At 37.5% G+C, this 21,613-nt stretch overlaps 1 protein-coding gene across 5 annotated transcripts; it reads right to left on the reverse strand.

Moving 5' to 3' along the window:
• Positions 1–394: 394 nt before the first annotated feature.
• etv1 (ETS variant transcription factor 1) lies at positions 395–19,157 on the reverse strand. Of its 5 annotated transcripts, none has more exons than XM_058412949.1 (13): positions 19,008–19,150; positions 18,468–18,621; positions 18,153–18,231; positions 17,792–17,839; positions 13,677–13,730; positions 10,407–10,536; positions 8,966–9,157; positions 7,330–7,583; positions 5,976–6,044; positions 5,785–5,853; positions 4,186–4,355; positions 2,432–2,533; positions 395–2,260 (listed from the first exon to the last, which is right to left on the reverse strand). In XM_058412949.1, exons 2-13 carry the CDS (start codon positions 18,510–18,512, stop codon positions 2,039–2,041), a joined length of 1,434 nt encoding a protein of 477 aa, XP_058268932.1. In that variant the 5' UTR covers positions 18,513–18,621; positions 19,008–19,150; the 3' UTR covers positions 395–2,038. The 5 variants fall into 5 exon arrangements, with proteins under 5 accessions (XP_058268932.1, XP_058268933.1, XP_058268931.1 ...); XM_058412950.1 differs by having other exon boundaries at positions 18,468–18,624; positions 19,023–19,123; XM_058412948.1 differs by having other exon boundaries at positions 396–2,260; positions 18,468–18,624; positions 19,008–19,157.
• Between the last annotated feature and the right edge of the window lie 2,456 nt (positions 19,158–21,613).

Raw genomic sequence — 21,613 nt, forward strand, 5'->3', positions numbered from 1 at the left:
GCTGGGGTTTATTCACATGATCCTTTCAGGAAGACTTTTACTAGGATCTTTTAAATGAACTATTTGCTAAACATTATTATGTTGCACATAATAATGAAAATATCTTCTTGAAAGTTCCTTCCTATTTTCTTTGATTCCACACACACACACACACACACAGTTGGATAGAACTGGAAAGGCGCTGAGCACAGGCAGTATCTTTTAATCTAGTTAAATCATAATCAAGTTACGCTGAGCATTAAGGTTTTTTTTCCATTCACTGTCATATTTGGGGGAAAAAAATCCATTCAAAAACCTTGAAAACAAATTGTAAGTCTACATAAAACCAACTTTTACTTAATAAGACAGAATGCTGAAAGCTTCCTTAAATTTAATGTGATTTAAGTTAAATTAGATATTGATTTTCCCTGGACTGTCTTTTGACTAAATTCACTGTGGTTGGTTCTCTAAATAGGAAACAAAAAAACGAAAAACAAATGACAGAACCTTTTCCATCAATTTCTTTTTCTATAGCTGTAACTTTAGCTAAATAATGTTCCTCAAGCATCTGCTACCATTGTTTATGATTACACTACCTGTTCTCTGAGATTATTAGTGGAAGATTTTAATCAGCAGCCCAAAAATACCCGACAAAATGACTAAAAAAGCGAATTTGATTGTTTGAGGAGTGACCACTCATTTGTAGTTCAACACCGTTTTATTACAGAAGTTTAGCTATTGCCATTTCCTCCTCAATGCTGAATATATTTTTACATTCAATAAACACTGACTTTCATTTTTTTTTTTCTGCTGTAAAAAAGACAAAAACATGAATGAGTGTACTGCAGGGCATAGCTGCCATCTGTTATGGAACAACTACATGTATCCAATCACATGAAGAAGCAGCATCGAGGTGTAGTAACCTGAATATACATGTTCATATGTTCAGAGATTACGGAGGAGTCGGGAAATGAAACACTGATCTCCAACCATAGATAAAGAATAAAAAAAAGGTCTACAGGAGAGCTGAAATGTACACAATTATTAGGATCTAGATCTGGCCTAAGAATGTGTGAAACAATGGCTTCCGTAAAATAATGGATTGCAATGGTTTAACATACCTTGTAAAATATATATATTTTTAAAAATCTTCGAAATGAAAGAAATTAAAAGACAACAGCATAGGGTCAAACCAGTTCTCAAATCTGCAACAATCAGTCATCGGGAATGTTTATTATCTCTCCATGTTCAGGATGGACCTGATCATCCAAAAGAAACAAATAACACAGACATTTGTAGTTCCTCTGTTGTAGTACTTCATCACTTATTTCCTAATAACAGGTAAGTGGCTTTTATGAGCTCTTGCTCACCCGCTGAACTGTGAATCACCTTAAACATGTGCTTGTTTCATTCCACGCTGGAGAGTTTGATAGGCTTTATTTGGATACAAATACACTGAATTATTAGCTGCTACTCAGCATGACACCAAGTAGATGGGTAATGAAAATAAATGAGCACTCCACAAATGATTTAAAGAGATCTTAGTAAAAGAGGTTGAGATTTATTCACCCACATTCTCCAGACTAGAAACCTGTCTAAATAGATGAACACATATTTCCAGAAAAAGCCAATTTCTCCAGAGTTTGCCCTGTGTGAATCTGGCATGCTCGAATCCACCCCCCACCCCCCATTTATTGTAAAAGAAACAAACATCAAAGGAGCGACGACCGTAACTAGGACAGTAGGTTTTACACTCTGCCCGTCTCTGTCCATAAAGTGCACTCTTTGTCCCGGGGAATGACGGAGACGACAGAAAGAGGAATCCGGAGAAGTCCTGATCTCACACAAAATTCATAAGAATTCTAATGACTGAGAGAGATATTTTTTGTTGTTCTTGGATGTCATATGAATGGAGTTGTAAGAACAGCTATGAGCGATTACCCCCCCTCCCCCCTGCCCCCACCACCACTCAAATGTTCGTAACTTTTTCATACTAGTTGTGAATTCTTACGAATTTTTTAAACGGTGAGACCAATGTGGCAGAGTCTGTGCTCGATGATCAGTAGACATAGCCTTCGCTGTAAGGGTGAGGGTTGCAGTAGGCTCCATCCTGAACATATGCCACGCTTTCGTCGTAGTGTGACAGTGGCACCGTCTCCTCCTCGTTGATTTGCCTCTCCATGTCGGTCTTCAGCACGGGCCGCTGATTGTCAGGGAAGGCCATGGAGAACAAGGCCTCGGGGTCGCACACAAACTTATACACGTATCTCTCACCTGCCACCTGAAGAGCCATAAAAAAAGATGTGATCAGTTTCACTTTACAGTGCTGCTTGAACATGGACGTGAACATATTTTACTAGCTTTGTAATAGATTTCTGCAGAAAAGGTAATACATATTAGATAAAACGTAATGCATTTTTTCATAATGCATTAGCTTTGTCACATCCTTTACCTTCTGCATGATCCCTTTCTCGTAGTAGTAGCGTAATGAGCGGCTGAGTTTGTCGTAGTTCATGGCAGGGCGATTCTTTTGGATCCCCCAGCGTCGTGCCACCTTCAGAATAAAAAATGGCCATAAGCACAAAAGAAGAATTCATTAATTTTCGACCGCAATTGGTCTTTATCACAGAATAGTCTCTGATTATATACGACACATATTATTTTAGTCTCTAAAACTCCTTCAGGTGGACACACTGTATATATCATTAGAAATGTGCTCATTAGGATGAGTGAAGCATGGCAGATGTTATGGCACCTGTCCGTACACCCCCTGCTTCTTTTTCAAATCTCCCTCCTTCTATTCTCCCTGAACCTGCCACAGTCGGCCTTTTTTCATTCACGTCGTCCACCTGCCTGGTCAAACCCTGCAGCCCTGGGTCACCTGATGGCATGAATTGGCCCCCTGTCCCCTACAGCTGCCCAATGGGCCTGTGCCAGCTTCCTCCACACACACACACACACACACACACGCACACACAGGCTAAAGGGAGCTCTGCTGTGCTGGATGCAGCTCACAAACGCCGCACTGTTAGTCTCCTTGAAAAACCTCAGCCAGTCCACATAGCTTTCACTTTCGAAATATTTAGCAGTCAGCTCTCCGATGCATGTTGTGTTTGGATGGACATAAAAGCTTGCTGTCTATAAAACAAGGCCTTGCCTTCTTTATGGCCATCAGCTCATGGCTGTGAGTTCAGACTCAACATTTAACCTGGTGGTTTGTAGGAGGAGTGAAAATAACTTGAGTAAGGTTTGCCTTAAATTTGATAAACTGGATGAAGTAATGAAGTAACTCACAACATATTAGTGCTATGGAACCGGATTATACACCGGACTTATGTAGAACTTACTGAAATGTAATAAATGTTTTAGGTATCATTAATGCATTGTTTAAAAGCAACTTTCTGAAAAGCAACACACCATAAATACTTACATAACTAAAAAAACATAACTTTTGTGTTCTCTTTATGTTCAAAGTGATCAATTCTAATTCCAAATAAAATCCCTCACATGAGACTGTATAAAAAGTTTAAAAAGTTAAACCAATCCTTGGCACATTTCCCCATTTCTTATGTTCACTTTCTTATTTATGAGTGCAATTTGGGCATCAGGAGAATTCCCACAAAAATGTAATGTGAATGTTATTTTGCCAGAAATATTAGCAATATAATCATAGTAATAGACAATAGACGGTGGGATATTTAATCATCTAACACTGTTGGGTTGTTATTCATTTTAAAGTGTATTAAAGGAAACCACATATTTGTATTTTTAATCAATTTTAAATACATTTCATAATTTATCTTTTTTTTTTTTTTTATTAAATTGTTTTATGATTATAATTTATCTATCTATATAGTTATATATACACCGTTATTTATAATATAAATAAATAACAAAGTTAAATTTAGGTAATTATTCTCACATCATGAGATTATATAATAATAATATTATTAAGCCTGATATTAATCTTGAAATTGTTCTTTCTAATACTAAGCGCTAAACAATAAAAACATTTGCTGCCAAAGAGCAAAATCGTTTTTAAGCTTGAGGATAAATATAGCTAGAACTAGCTGTTAATAATAATTAAACTTCTCTTAGCACCTAAGGAGAAACATCATCTAAATTTGTTGAACATATTTTTTACTCATTAGGATGTCCTCTTTTGCAGTGAAACGCTGAAGCTAGGATTAACTTTGGTTGCAGTACCTCCTCAGGTTCAATGAGTTTGAACTCCATTCCTCGGCCAGTCCAAGCAATGAAGTGGGAATTGGAAGGGTCGTCCAGCAGAGCCACCAGGAACTGCCAGAGCTGCAGTGAGCCACGCCTCTGATAGGTGGGACCCTCACGGTAAAGCCCTGCCTCCTGTTTGATGTCCCCTGTAGGCATGAAACAGTGGATAAGGTCAGGGTTTCAATACTGTGCTTTCACTGAGGAGTACAGTCAATCTCCCAGGCAAGAACACAGGACACTTTATCTCCAAAAGAAAGCAGGTCATAATAGTGGACAACAATAAAGCAATGCAGATTCGCTGCCTTTTAACAAAATACTAGAGTTCTAGATAGATAATGGAGAATATCCAGAATACTGGGAAATAATCTTTCATGTGGGAGCTCATTAATGCTAAAAAATAACAGAAACTAGACATAGATATTCATAAATATATGACATAATATTAATTATTAATTTTTTCCAAATCTAAAGTCAAAAATCATGTAAATAGAGTTAGATAGTATGTTAAATATCAAATGATAAGTATTATGTTGCAATATTTATCACAACATTTAATGTTGAAAAGCAAACAGTGTATAAAGTATAATAAAAAAAAAATTGAAAAATTTTACAATAAATAATATTTTAATATAAAAATAATATTTTTTTATTTATACATTACATGTTTTGGCTTTTGCTTAATATTTACAAGAAATACCATTAATTAACCATTGAAAAGTATGTAAAATGACACATATGGGCTGTGAAAGCACAGACAGCTGATGATGCACGTAGGAAAATTTACCCTCTGGACAAATAATTAAAAAAACAAACAAACAAAATAAATAAATAAATAAACAAATGACAAACGTGTCCCTGTAATTGCTATGAAAATTTAACTTTCGTTAATTTTAAAGATCATTATATTTTTAAGATATTAAAGGACTTTTGACTTGATAATAACACAAATAAGAACTTTATTTCTCTGAAACTGTTACACTTCCTGTGTAAAGCTGAAAGCCAGCACCTATTTCTGACATTATAGCAGTAATTACAGTAATACCTAATAACAGTAATTGTTTTGGACACTGATTTTTAATTGAATCAGTTTGTAATTATGTTATTCTAACTATCTCTTTATTGATGAAAGCGAAACATGCCAGAACCCGTATGTGTACACACACACACACACACACACACACACGTCAGTATTCCTCTAGTTTGCATGGGCGTGTTTAATCACTAACCATATATGGTACTAATTTCCAGACAGTAAGAACCTGAAGATCTGATATCGTCACTATGAAGTGTTACGCATAGGAATAGACTGCGGCAATTAGTGCTGTGTGTTAGGTGTGTACATATGTTTAGATTTATATTTAGATAAAATATGTGCTGTTACAACACATGGGGAAAATACAAAGCTTTCACTTAGACGCAAAGATTTTCTCAAATGGCAAAGATGCATTCATTTTGGAAATGCTTTAACAAATAAGGCTTTGAACTGAATTTCTGATAAATTTGGAAATGGATAATGGACTGAGGTCTTACTATTTAACATCTACAATGATGATTATGTTCCAAAATCAAACTTACCTTCAGCCTTTTCTGGTACTACACACGTGTCGTCATAGAAATGCCTGACGCCTTTATCAAACATGCAACCTGCAGCAACAAGCCGGGTATTATTATTATTATACACAGAATTTACAGGAATACAGATAAAACACACAAGACCTACTTTACTTTATACTGAACAACTTTTAATGGAATTCTTTAAACTATACCTTCAGTTCTGTTTGCATGAGCCAAATAACCCTCTTGTCTCAGGTAAACCGAGTGGCAGCTAGGCACTTCTGCAGAACATACAAGAATTGAATTGAGTACAAATACATTTCCATTGCCATAAATTACACTATGCACATAACAAAAGCTCTGAAACCTGCAAGCACTTGGCACTATATATTTCATTTTGTTATCTTGTTGTGTAATTCAATCAAAGCAACGGTGCAGATTCTAAGTGAATGCTCAATAAAACAGCTAACCCTGTTCATTTGAGCCTGTAAAGATCTTTCAAGGCCTCATCCAAGTAATGGCCCTGTCAAGGAAATTACTGTTAATTAAATTAGACACTGCCCTCCCATCCTCTCTACAGCACACAACAAACACACTCTTGTTATGGGGCTAAATTCTTCTAAATGACAAGACGAATACACAAAACACTCCAAGGTTTCCCTCCCTCGAAGTAAAAAAGTAGGGATTAAAGAATTGATTATATAATTATAGAAAATAGAAATATTTCAATAAAATGTAGACTATAATGTAATAAACATAAGCATCAAATAATAGATTTGGAATCGGAATTAAAAATAACATTTCAAATTTATTTCACCAAAATGCAAAGCGACATGTCTGTTTCTCAGGAGAGGGGATTAGGGCATGTGTCCTGATTCACATAACCACTACAGGAAGCAGCTGAGGGCCAGACGCTACATTCCTTCCTGACAGGCTGCTCCAGTGTACCTCTACTTTTTTTTTTTTATGAATGAACAGCAAACGCCATTTCATTCATGCCAGAGCTGGGCCAATAGCCTGGGGGCCCCATGGGAGAGATTAGAGGGGCCCTTCTCTCCTCCCTGCTCCAGCCAGGCCCTCAGGAAATGAGACCAGAGCCCCTTTTCCCTACTAATGGACTAATTCTATCAGTCACCCCATCCCTCACAGAGCCACGATCTGCCTTTAGAAAAAAAAAAAAAAAACCCAGCATTTACCGGAATAGTCTCAGACTCTTTCCTGTCATACTTGCAGAGGTTAATACTCGGCTGAGGGGAGATTATTAGCAAATTTAGGCTGACTGTTCCCGCTAACCAAATGCTAAACATCTGTGTTCTATGTATAATTAATTAATTTGTAAAAATGTGCTCCAGAAGAGAGGATACGCTGGAACGTGCACGGTTACACACACAAGGGGGATATGCTGTAAATAAGATACAAGTCATAATACCGTATTAAAACCTTTCTGTAGGATTTGCTTAATTTAACACAGAAAATCTTACTCTAGCACCTACAGAGCAATGTCTTACTTCTTATATACAACATATACCATATTACTAAGTGCGTTTTTGCCTTTATGTAAATTACCTGAGTCATAGGTGAAATCTCGTGGCTCTTGCTTTATCATCATGGAAGGAGGGTAGGATTGAGGCAGGGGGGCTCCCACCATGAGTGGATGCTCAAATAGCGGATCTGAGTATTCCTGCTTGAACCCTTGAGACTGGAAGGGAATGCTGGGTTCAGACATTTGTCTGTGGTACAAGGGACGCCCGTCTCGCCCCATCGGAGCCGGAGCCGGAGAAGGAAATGAATGACACGGCTCTGACAGCTGACGCCGGAACCTGAGGAAAGTCAGCATGGAATTTTTTGCAATGTAAAATTAAAAACGAACTTTTAACACGTAATTGTAACTGTGCATCAGCTCAAATCTGAATACATTTCTGCCCTGTGAAACATCAAGCAAAGCCAAAACAATCGTCTCTGACGTCTCTCATTCAGCATTACTCACATTTTAGTGCCATCACTAGTTTAGAAAACATAAACGTCTTTACCTCAATAAAAAACAAAAAACAAAAAAAAAACTGAAGAGCTGAATAATATTTCAGTCTGGAATGGAAAAATGTTTTTCTTTATCAGATTGCTTCTGTATATTTGCCCCCACTTCAGACTACATCAACATCATTTAGAGTTAACTTAGGCTTCTACATCTTTTGTATCACATTCATTATTATTTAACGTGACATTTTCAATGTTGGTGTCTTCTGCTTTATTGTTGACGTGCACACACACACACACACACAAACCCATCGAGTGACATTGTATTGCAAAAATGAAATACATTTTTTAAATAATAATCATTGGTCTCACTGTCACACTTATTTTGGACATTTTTTTTTTCTCATTGTCCTTCCAGTTTGTTGATATTAAATAATTAATAGTAACATTCTGTCATCAGTGTTTTGCAAAGTATCTTGATCCACTGAACATTTTTCAAAACTAAAATACTTGAAAAACAGAGAAACACTTTTATTGTTGATCTGAGAAGTGCTGCTGAACTTCTGACACTGATTTCTTCCATCCAGTTCTGTCGTATTGCCCTGGCTAGTTAGTGTACACTGAGTTTTCCAGTATCCAATTTCTTATATATATATATATATATATATATATATATATATATATATATATATTGCACTTGTATTTGCACTTTAATCCAATGTACTGTTTGTTGCACCATGCTCATAAACAAATCACATTTTCTATAAAGGAAATAAAATAATATTAATTTTCTTTGACTTCAGATGACACTATATTTGATTTGATGTTATATGGGTGTGAACGGTTAGTAATATATTATTAAAAATATTTCAATTGACTTGCGAAATTGATGAATCATGTTTGTTTTTGATGTAAAAACCTAGAAATTTCATAATAAGTTCTTTAGCAATAAAGTGATAGCCTGCCTAAAAGTGTTAAACATTAATACAGTATAAAAGTGAAGGCTAAAGGAATTACTGCTGATTGTAGTTCCCAGAATTCCTAATAAGACACTGGTTAATCCTGGAATTCTGGGTTTGTGGTAGATCTCTTTACTATTTAATAAGCTTCAATAAATCCTGAGTATTGACTGTGTACAATGGCAGTGTACAGGTACAGGTCTATATCTAATATTTCCTATATGAATATGTAGCTGGAGCCTGTTTTGGCTCAGTATTTGCATAAATACCTGTGGTCAATGTTATAGGTGGTATCAGGGAGGGGCTGTGGGCCGTTGAGGTGAGGGTATGTTCTGTCTGGTTTGGGGGTGAGGCCAGCACTAGGAGACACATGGTGCTGATGGGGCGATACGGGCGTACTGCAGGGTGTAGTCGCAGGACTGGAGCCCTTCATTCCGGCTGCATGCTTTTGCTCGTAGGCACTGCAATCATGAAGGAATGAGAGGAGATTGGTTAGAGCTATACGGATGTGCAGAAAAGAAGCTGGATCTGGATGAACTGATGGAAATATATGTAATTGTGTACATTAGCTGGAGAACTTTGTTTAACTACCTTGCACGTGAGATGTGCAGCTGACATCAACACTTCAACTTTGACTTTGCAAATGCAATTACGTGCCATTCAGACTCATTTAAACATAACACGCGCATTTCTAATCATTTCATCCTTCAGCTCAAAAGAGAACATCGTTCGCACCGAGCTCGCTAGTTTAGCTCAGGTGTCATCAAGCTAGTCGTATTTTTCAGCGCTGTGTTCGTTTGAGTCCAATTTACACCCTTTACAACATGAAATGTCATGAGTGTATCATCAAATCAATGGAAAGATGACTGTAACCAGGCAACCGTTTCATGTGGATGGTTGTCCAAGTGGAGAGAAAATAAGGAAGGCACATGTATTGTGATATAGTAATTGCACTTTTTTTTGCCCTTTCGATTTTAGACGCACCTGCTGTTTTGTTTCACAAAGAACAATTTCTTATGAATGAAAAATTGGGGTTGGGGTGGATGGGGGGGGGCATGTTTGGTGTAAATTCTGAATATTGCAGCAGTACTTTTTGAAAACATAGCTTCAGACTGGAAACTTGAAGCACAAGGATCTCTGATATGAACAAGAAGTAATTGTACTTTGTATTGTGCAATATATATTCAATAAATATTCTAAGAGACACACAGCAAGCTGCATTAAGCTGCATACACACACACACACACACACAAGTGAATCACGCTACGTTTGAACAGGACCATGCAGACTTGGACTGTGGGTTTCTAAGGCTGCTGAAGAAATTAATCAGGAAAAAATTAAACACAGCAAGAAAAACCAGCAGGACAATTAAACAGGGAAAAAGTAGAGAAGACTCGAAGTTATTTAATACTGCAGTTATGTATTGTGAGGATGATGGGATATGTATAAATTCTGTCTCTTAAAGCATTACTGATTATCCAGTTACTACAGTTGAACTAATAGCAAGTGTATAATATATAATAACAAAATAATATATGTGAGGTGTCTAAGGGATAATGGGATAGAGGAGCACTACAGTCTTACTTACTGTGTTTTCATTGTCCTTTAATCTTTTGTTATGTTTTTTTTTGGCCACATAGACCTTATTCTGAATGCAGTATAGATAAATTGCTCGTGTGTGTGTGTGTGTGTGTGTGTAATTGACCATACCTGATGTTGTACATGCATTTCTCTCCATAGTGGAGCTTGAAGGGTCTCTCCTGACTGCAGGCTGATCCCAGATTAGCACAGGGGCTGTGGGGCTCCCTCTTTATCCTCAACTGCAGCCCGTGGAATGCCACTGTGTACATGACAGAGAGAGAGAGAGAGAGAGAGAGAATGAACCAATGAAAGTAGTAAAGAAATTAGAAATTCACTGATAAAAGAGCTTCAGCTACCAACAAGGTGCTGAAACACCCAGAGAAAAACCCATTTAATGAGTCGTTAAAACACATGTAGAGATGGAAAAAGTTAACCCAAGATGAAATATAATTAAATATATTTCATTGTGTGTAAGAGACATGTCATTTCCTGGTGTGGGTGTGACCCACTGAAATCGCATGCTCTCTTTTTAGCTGCATGCAGATATCGCCCAGACAAGATGGATATCATTGATCATCTCTCTCCCTCTCTCTCTCTCTCTCTCTTCGCCTTTCCACACCATTCCCATTTTTCTTGCCTTAAAGGGCTGCTAAGAGCTGAATGACTGCTGATGAATCTCCTGTCCTTCTGACAAAAGATCAACCCTAAGTCAGTTAGCCTAGCGAAGCAGCTTTTAGTCAGTCTGTACTGTATTGAGAAGTAATGCAGCACTGCAGACTGCTGCCACTCACTAAAAATGGACTGGTCTATACCTGGAAAATATTAATTTCAGTAGTTATCCAACCACCTGGACATCTATCTATCTATCTATCTATCTATCTATCTATCTATCTATCTATCTATCTATCTATCTATCTATCTATCTATCTATCTATCTATCTATCTATCTATCTATCTATCTATCTATCTATCTATACTGCTTTCCACTCATCTATCCATTCATTCTGTTATGGATAAATAAAGGTTGGATAGTCTATTAAAATAAAATCCTCTAGCAGCTGTTCTCACCATAGTGGAAAACCATGGAGACTAATTCCCAACCCCCTGAGAGAATTGACCTTTTACGATCATTGATCGAAGGTTAAAAAGGCACAAGATAAAGACCTCTGACAATGTCGAACAGAGTAACACTCGTTAAGCAGTGGCTCCATCGCCGTAATTATGAGGGAGTAATGAGGGTGGGGATGCGTTATTCCAGCTGATGATGATGGCTTCTGACATGACCAGCCCCAAGGTTTCAATTTCACCAGCTATTTACATTTAGTCAGACTTTTTCTTTTTCTGATCATTATGTAACATAAAATAAGGCCATGTTTTTATTGTCCTGATCAGCAGTAGCAGGTGGATTAGTTACTGTAATATCAGTACATTAAAGCCAATAATCATTTTATTACCACTGGAAAAGAACAACAACAACAACAACAAAAAATTAATACTGTTTTCATTACAGTAATATTTACAGATTATTATCTATGGACCAAAACAAGAACCACTTAAAGTACAGAAAAATACATCATTATAGATTTCAGTCTGAGGAACAAAAGTATATAAATCAATACAAAATGTATTTGCTCTTCAGCGAAGCTAAACCCTATTTTCAGCGGGGGGACGTCATGCGTGCGACTCTTTCAAGATTGCAGCAATTACAGACACATTGATTTCTCTTAATGGACGGCATTATGAAGGATTTGTCTGTGGCATTTGCTGCTATTATTCATTTCCACAAAATTTGGACGATAGTTTAAAGAACTAAGACGGACAGATTCCTCTTTCACATTTGCACATGTCCTATTGTTATGGAAAACAGAATATATCATGATGAATAACCTAATAATAAGAATAATAATAATAATAATAATAATTTTAGTTCTTCTAAATAAATAACACATTATTATTAATTATTAATTTACACTGTTTGTTCTCATGACCTGTTTTTTTTTGTTTACAATATTAGAAAAGAAGAGTCGGAAAAGCATCATGATAAATTGATCCATCACTAATAATTAAGGGCTGTATGTTTAAATAATACAGTTATATTGTGGCAAGACTATAGATTTAATTGGTAGATAATGATATGGCTTATACGAGGAATCGTAAGTTCTTATACACACACACACAATGAAAACTATTACAGTTTATCTGGCTGTTACATAGTCTTTCCATATTTTGTGTGAGCTTTTCTTCTGAAGAACAATACCACAGTAAACTCCCAGGCTGCATTTCAAACCCAAACTCTACAAACCCAGCATTCAGTTTTAGTTTTCTCACAAATCCTTCCAGTTTATTCACAGATTTATTTTCTCTCTTTTATAGCCCTGTGCTTTGTGTGCCTGTGTGCTTACAGGGAAAGTGAGCGAGAGGGGCCGTGCCAGCGTGGACACATATGGGAGGGCTGCATGCTAGGCTGCCTGTTCAGGAGCGCCACAACCGCGCCCTCGCCCTCCCACCATCTGCCTGTCCCTCCTCTCCTGCCCTGCTCTTCCCTCGCCTGCATCCACAAATGCCAGCTAACAGCACAGAGCCGGCTCAATGACACTGCACTACACTACACAAAGAGGATGTGTATTTAAAAATATACATCCGGGAACACAAGCTGATTCAGTACAGTAAGCACACAGTATCCTTCATTGTGCAGGATTCTATTAGGTGAAGCAGTATTTTATTGCGAAGTGAGGTCACACAATAAATCCCTGGCTGTCTTAAATGCTGTTATTGTAATCTCACAATCCTAAAACTGTTTCACGCTTTACACCAAAACACAGAGCCAAGAAATCCTGATTTAACTCATGACGAGGAGAAATACAGCCGGACACAGTGCTGTCATAAGCAACATTATTGTGTGCTGCTGGGTGAACTTCCGTCACAAGACAAAGCCCTCTGTTTTTTTCAGCATCCTCAGTGCGGCGGTGTGTTTTGGCTTCTCTTTAAGACATAAGCTGGCCTCATACCCCACTGTGCCACACACAGTCCATGCCACTTCCGACACTGGCACTGAATTCGCTGATCGCCCCGAGCCAAGTCTACTTCCTATGGCCATTTAAAGTAGTACCGGTGCTAGCTACACACACACACACACACACACTCAACCTACAACTCAGTCATACATCTACTTACAGAGATAAGTAGTAATAAACTAATATCAAAAACTTTTTTTTATTAAAAAAGTATTAGAAAACCTAATTGGAAGCTTAAATGTTTTTTTTTTTTAATATGCTAATTTTATGAATCGTTTTAGTTGCATGTGATTATTTTCCTATCAGCTCACAAATCATGCAAAACCTATAGTAATTTTAGAAACTTAAAATACGGAAAGCAAAATAAAAAATGTATTACACTTACAGTTTTCACCCTGAAAGTCGGGAACAAACTGCTCATCGTTGTCCGGAACTTGAGCTGAACAGAGAAAAGAAAAAAAGAAAAGAAAAGACGAGAACAGGACCAGATTAGTTTCTTTCCTCCTTGCCTGTGGCTAACTCGAAGAGTTAACACAATCTGTATTTAACTCATTTCCTCTATTAAGCTCCAATGATTTAAACAGTAATGAATCAAAAATCGTAATCCTACGCATGAGGACATTTATTCATTTATAACAAAGGAGACATATCCTCTAATTATGTCAATAATCTAATTTAGACTTCATTTGCTGGACAGAACGGGGCCCTGCGTGTGAAACACCTCCTAAATCTCTGTCAGTCTGAGATAAAAATTTTGTGAGGGTTAAATCACCAAAAGAAATATTATTATTTTTGAGCAGCAAAGATAATAATGACACTAAATCTTCCATTTAGAAAATATCTGTGATGTTTCCTATTCTTTGTTTTGACTAATCTTTTTTTTTCCTTGAGAGAAAGACAGGGGGACAGCCATGCACCCAAAAAAACACCTATTGTTCACACCGTCTAATTGGGACACGTCCCCACTGGTGAATGCACCTGTACCTGCCGCGCCGGCTCTCCTCCAAACCAAGCATCTCTCCTCCACTGCTGCCTAATGCTAAAATAATGAATCCTTCAGTGCAGGCTGCAATCAGGCGTCTTCATGTTTATGTCCCACACATTTTACACTTTGTGTGTGTGTCTGTTTCCCACAATCTTTGCCCGATCTGGTGTAAAAGCCAGGGAGGCAAAAAGCAGTATGAGACCTCTGAGCGCCAGGCTATTAGCACATTCGTTTTGCAGTGATAAATATGGATTTCCATTTTCACACCAACATGTCAGGACACACAAATATAAATATACAAATACACTGCACTTTTATTTGGGTTAATGAGGCCAATAAGTTAAGTTTTTGCTTTTCTTTACTCACACACACACACACACACACACACGTGTCAGCTCTGGCACATATTGCATGCAAAGCAGCTGACAGATGACTTATCTTTATGGTACAAGCCTGTGTGATTATAAAGATGCTTAAAAGCTCGAACAGCACTTCAAATATACACAGCAACATCACCGTTACGAAAGTGCCACCCATCTGACAGATCAGCTCAAATTTACACAGAAGAAGCTGATAACGGTCATGTCTACTGTTTAGCTACTAACCTTTATAATGAAAGGAGGCACAAAAGACCGAGTATAGGTTAACACAAATGAGAGGGAGATGAAGAGACAGGGAGAAGGAAGAAAGCTGCAGGACACAGCAGGGTGAATGAGAGAGCCTGTGAATGAGACAGCTGATCCAGGCAGCACTACTGAGGACGGCCTGGGAGTTGGAGCATTGCCGTCATTCACAGAAAAAAAAAAAAGAGGCGCACAGTGAAATTGCAGGCCTCAAGCGGCTCAGTCGTTACACACAGATGCACAATGGTACAAACACACTAATGTGAGCTGTACGGAGCAGTTAAAGTAATAAATTCAAGACCATGCAAAGGAGTTTACCTTTGTGACACGAAACTACAACCAAACTGAATTGACCTGATAAATTATTTTTAATTATTAGCTCCATTTCAGAAGATGCTTTCCTGCATGACTTTGGTAATAAGAAAAATATTTTTTATAAAGCGATGCAGATTTCCAAAAGAGACTGGCTGTTCTGGCAAAAATGACACGCGCATGTCAAATGACCACCCAATCACCTCTTACGTCTCTCACGTCGGAAATACCGTCTGTCTCTCATACGTCTTCTTCTTCTTTCCAATTACCTGGGACGATAAATCTCTGAAATGATTCCAGTAGTTTTTCGTTTTGGTTCTAATGGACAGGAAGTCGTCTATTAAATCTATCTACAATTTGCCTACAACCTCTGGCCACCGCGGCTGACTGATGTAAGACAGACTGAATTGGGTTCGTCACTATAATATCTACAGCAGTGGACAGTTCTTCTTTTTTCTAATCCCCATCTTCCTTCCTGAGGCACTAAAATATTTAAATGATGTCTTATTCTTTTAAAGGCCCTGAGGTGGAATCACTATAATCACACTGGCACTGAGGAAAGTAAAGTATCCTCAAATCTATTCCTAAGCGGGCTCCTTCATTCGAAAATTCTTTAGCAGTACTTTCGAAGATTTTTAAGCGTGTTAAAGAATACATGACGATGGTCTAAGGTTATCAAATATTGAGATTCTTTCACACCTGTGTGTGTGCGGCGACTCATATTTTAGTCCGTTTGATGGTAACGATGATATCTTTATACACATTTTATTACACTGAACTTTCGTCAAGCACGCTATAACTACAATGTCTGTGACTCGGATTCACCGGGTTAATAATAAACATGAATAATTGATATATGTTTTTCTTAAATGTCATGACTTAATTATTCGGTGTTCAATAATACTTCTTGATGTCAATAAAGCTAAAAGGTGAAATCATAAACACAAACCAGAACATTAATTTTAAGTGCTTATTTCGTGTACAGTACAGACCCTAAGCAACAAAGACGTAGATTGTGGAAATATGTCCCTAATGCAAAGTGCTGGTCCTAGTTTTACAAAACTACTTTGCATAATTTTAATGTGACAATCTATTTTGTTTATTTAAAATATGCACATAATAGATGAGGCTGACCCTCTGGGTCAAACTGCTAGGGAAGATATTAAGAAATCTAAACTATAATTTCTTGCAGGTTCTTATGCATATTCATGTATTATAAACTTTTCAAAAATATTTAAAGCAGTACTATAATATAATAGCATAAGAAATAAGGCACTGTTTAAAAAGAAACCCTAAAAAACATTTACAATATTCTTACAAATATAATAAGAATTCCTACAAGTCTAAAGCCTAATCTTATAATAAAGGCCACAGATTGCATTTTTTTTTAATTCTATTACATTTATTTTGGTGTAAACCAGCTATCTAACTTTTTTTGTCCAGAATAATAAATAAAAAATCATGCAAAAATATTTTAGTTTATACAAAATAAAGCTTTGACAAAATTTTTTTAGATTCTTTTAGTCAAATGATAATAAATTTATTATTTAAGTATAATATAATATAATGTAATATATAATATAATATTTAAATATTTAAATATAATATTTATTTATTATATTTAAGATTAGCTGCAATCACTACTATACTACTATAGTTGTCTATCAAGATTTAGACATTTTACCTGTTAAGTTTTTCTGAATTATATACTAAACTTTTTTAAACACAAATAGCTACAAATACTGTATGTTAAATTGCCAGAAATATCACATAAGACAAAACATACAACACTAACCTAAAGGCCGGTGCTGCAAGCAAGAAGGAAACAAGACGCTGGCGCTCAAGTCCTGAAGCATCCCGTTACACCATAACAAGCATGTCTTTCCATCAGAAAAAAATCAATCACTTCAGAATGGTAAAAAAAGATGAATTGCAGAGGCTGCGGTTCACACTGCAACCCTTCGAAGCATTTTCAAAAGTTGTCCATTTGTCCAAAAAGTAAAAAAACACTTAACATGCAGCAGTGACAGCTGTAGTTCTTTAGAAAGATTCATATATAGACACTATAAGAGGATGTAATGGAGAGAAAGACAGAAGCGGAGAGAGAGTGTGTGCATATGCGAGAGAGGGAAAGAGAGAAGGAGAAGGAGAGAGAGAGGGATGGAGAGGGTGAGGGAGAGAGAGAGGTGGTGGTGGTGGTGGTGGTGGCTCGGCTGCCTTAGCGTTTGCCAAAAGCGGGGGAGAAGAGAGTGAGTGCGATCGCAAGTTCTCCTGGTAATTTGTGATGACACTCGCAGTAGAAGCTCCTCGGTCTCCCTCTAGACTCCTCTGCCTCTTTAATGTATGCATGACACATGAGGTGCCTTCGCCACACACGCATTAATTGGACTGCATATTAGGCATTGTAACTTGAGGCATATTGCTTTCCCCTCCCCCACCTTATCTCTCTCTCTCTCTCTCTCCTCTCTTTCTGTCTTTAACACAAAAGCGCTTGTTGATCATCCAACCAACTATAGATAACTTTAACAAGGCCAAGCTTTTAACACAACACACACACACCAAAAAAAAAAAAATGCTTACCTTCTGCCAGCCAGGTCTCCTGAAGTTGGCTGAGATCTTGGAAAAGCTCTGTGACAAAGGACAGGCGTGCAATCAGAAAAAAAAACAAAAAAAAAACAACCGCAATGAAAAGCTTCACTTATATTTCACTCCACACTTCGGTTTTTACTACTCTGGTTCAACAACGCACACCTCAGTCTGGATCTGAGAGCTGGAGGAGCATGTTGTGAAAGCTTCTTCAGAGGCATGTGGTTTCTAATTGAGATTTTACAGCACAGAGTGCAGGTGGAAACAAGCAAATTGCATTTTGTGAAATGTTAAGAAGCCGTGAAATGAAGATTGCCTCTTTCAGCCTCCCCCCCTCTACATGTTCTGTGCTTACCCTCAGTGTCCAAAGCCAGGTCAGAGTTAATGAATTTCCTTTTCTTGTCTTTTGCCAGTCTGTTACTGCATGCCTTCCCCTGTGGATTTGAGGAACAGACAAACAAATCCATTTATCCCTGATGAGCCAGAGTGCTCGGGCTGTAGTGTTAATATTGGATTCAGTTGAAAGTTTTTTGTTTTTTTTAAATGATTTTCACTTTAAGAGCTCGTCACATCATGTGTAAGCTGTTCGCTGAAACATAATACGAATAGCCTACTTTCGTGTGTATCTGTGATGCAGACCAGGCAACATGCAAACTTGCAGCCTACTTACATGTGCATGAATGAAAGGCACTCGCTGGTCGTAAAGTGTGTCCATTCTGTAGCAGTTTGACTCTGTGAGGTCTGAGTGGAGCTGTTAGCTGGAGCTGTGCGTTCAGTGCGCCGTCCGATCAGCGCCTGAGCTGCTCTGAGAGGATGGCTTGAAGCTGCTTTAGTGGAGAGGGAGGGAAAAAAAGCATGAATGAAGTGCTCGAACCCGCAGAGAAGGTCCGCTTTCAGATGCTCCATTCACTAAGACGCATACAAGCGTGTAATCTGGCGTCCCGCGCTCCAAACGTGAAGTGTCGCTCAGCGTCAGCGCGGCTTTAATATCTAATCTGTCCGATTCATTTCATACAACAGGTTTGAGCAGCAGGTTGGTTAACGTAAACTAACACTTAAATTGCGGATGAATTAACACACCCACGTTTAAATTAACTCTTGGAACACCGCGTAATATTTGCGTTTCTGTTGCGCGCAGCAGTGTTAACGTTACACACGGGATTTTACGCGACGCTACGGACTTTCTAAACTCACCGACAGTCGCACTCACCTCTGTGAAACGCACCGTGTTGTATCCACGAGCCGAACCGGAGAAAAGGCGCTCAATCTCCGCGTTCTCGCCACACAAATTTCGGCGATCCGGTCCGCGAGTTCTCGGCCTCCCTTCAAAGCCGCGCCGCCGCTGCGCATTCTCATTGGCTCCGAGCGCCGCGCCGCCAAACCCCGGAGCGCCCCTTCTGCCCTCCATAGTCCTGTTTACACTCCTCTAACACGATTTAGACCGAATTTACATTCATGGACAGCAGAATAAAAAAAGGTTTGTCACGATCAGTGGATTTTGGTTATGATGTGTGTCTTAATTTTTAGGTAAAAAGTTTATCTATCTAATAACATCTATCTGATTTTTTTTTATTCCTTGGGGATCCTCCAGTACATTCTCATTAAAAAAAAAAGTACTAAGCTGCACTTTTCCTCATTCCTGGGGCTTCACCGTCAAGGGTACAAGGGTATAGCTTTAAAATGTATAGCATTAAAAAAAAAAATTCAGATAGATGGTATTACTTTTAACCTAAAAATTAAGACACAAATCCTAACCAAAATCCACTCATGGCAAACCTTTTTTATTCTGCTTTTACCTCTAGAGGTGGATGTAGCATAACTTTATAATATTGACTGTACATAAATAGTACAGTCAAGCTTTAAAGTTACACTACATGCACTAACTTTCTAGTTAGGTACAAAAAAAAATATACCCTTGAGGGTGAGGATTCCACCCCATTGAAAAGGAATGCCAGTTTAGTACTTTTATCCCCATGAGTGTATTTTTTATTTTTTATTTTTTATTTTTTACAGTTTATCTTCAAATCATATACACACACATGTTTAAACACACAAATGCACACACATACATTCACAATGAAGGTGAAAACAACAGAAAAAGTTTGAATTTAGGGCAAAATTATATATAACCATATCCAAACTCTACTGGTTTGAGGTGTGCATACCGTAGAACTGTTAAAAGTAGCAAATAACTGCAAAGAGCAAAACCCATCAATCCTGCACACTGAACTCACAAGATATAGTGGACTTTTAAGGACTAGTTTTAAAAAATGTACAGAATTTTCACCTTTCACAGTAATTGATCAGCTCAGATCCAGTATATTTCATGTCTGACGTTGTTTAGTTTTGCACTGGTGCCATGAGGGTGACATAGCTGAACAACGGAAGCTTATAACCTGCTGTTTCGCATCATGTAAACAGCATGACTAAATCATCACACACTCAACTCATTTAGCACAAAACATCATTGCTACATAATCAGTTTCATAAAATATCTGGGGGAAAAAAAAATCTGGCAATCCAAATCCCTTCTAAAGTTAAAATCATTTTTTAAGTCCTATGCTCATGTTGAATGATAAACTACATGCTGGTTGAAATTAATTGAATTTCTGCAAAAATCTTTTTTTTGTCGATTCTGAATTGAATTTAAGAGAATGTGTTAATGTGATTCCAAATTAGTTAGCACAGTTTAAGGTAATTATGTGATTTTTAGGATTTCTATTTGCATAATAGAACTATTATCAGCTGATTTGTAGAATCTTTGTTCATGCAGTTGGCCAGCAGCATGTATATATTAACACTATATGAATACATAGTATCTGTAATATTAAGCTCCAGCTGAAGTGCTTTCTCTCTATGGGACTTGAGAACCTCTACTAAAGACTGTGAGGATTTCATTACAGGAACATGATGGAAATACAGAGTGACACTTTAGGTTATTCAAGCTACCCCTAGAGTTTTAAAATGCACAGTACACATACAATTTACATTAGGCTGAAGGGTAAAATCAAAGATCCATTTAATATGAAGTCAAAAGGGTGAGTGTTGTTCAGAAGGTCTAAGGTTGTGTCAAGGTTACACACGTTGTGATAAATTCATTAAGCACTAAGTGAATCAGGTAAAATAATTTAAATTAAGAGTATGAAACGTGACATTCACAAATTTGTGACATTTTATGTATTTTTAGCCTTAACCAAAATACTAGCATGATCTTTTTAAATTGGTGGCTTAAAACGTTTTACATTGAAAAGACGCATTGTGTTTGGCAATACAGTGAATAATTCCTTGGTCTGAAAACTAAAACACATAAATAAGATATTTTGAGAGAACATACCAATAAATAGATCAAAGAAAGGCCCACGTGGGAAAAAATAAATATTACAAATAATGCAACTGCTCTCATTCATTCATTCATTCATTCATTCATTCATTCATTCATCTTTAGTATCTGCTTTACTCTTTGCTCTTCAAAGGAAAATCCTGGTAACACTAGAGACAAAGCAGAAAAAACACACCCCAGTTTGATTGACAGTCACAGAGTGCCATGCACACATGCGTTCACACTTATTCACACATAGGTTTAATTTAGTGTAGCCAGAAGAAAACCAGAAAACAATGAGGAATCCCATGTGGAGGAACATGTACAATTATCCTAATGGCCAGTCAAGAAATTATCGTGTAGTTTTTACTTTATGCATTTGGATTTTTTTCAATTTTCTCCCTAATTTAGTGTGGGTCCATTCTCCCAAACATGCCAGGTCCCCTATTATATAACTACCACCCAGTGGTGAAGACGAGTGAAGCTAGACAACCACG

Source organism: Hemibagrus wyckioides, linkage group LG17, assembly GCF_019097595.1.
Source record: "Hemibagrus wyckioides isolate EC202008001 linkage group LG17, SWU_Hwy_1.0, whole genome shotgun sequence".
Lineage (NCBI taxonomy): Eukaryota > Metazoa > Chordata > Actinopteri > Siluriformes > Bagridae > Hemibagrus > Hemibagrus wyckioides.

Coding starts and splice junctions, on each gene's coding strand:
- etv1 (XM_058412949.1), bottom strand. CDS start 18,512: ATGGACACACTTTACGACCAGCGAGTGCCTTTCATTCATGCACAT. Junction 13,731..17,791: donor GGAGACCTGGCTGGCAGAAG/GTAAGCATTTTT, acceptor TTCTCTGTTCAG/CTCAAGTTCCGGACAACGAT. Junction 9,158..10,406: donor AAATGCATGTACAACATCAG/GTATGGTCAATT, acceptor TCATGATTGCAG/TGCCTACGAGCAAAAGCATG.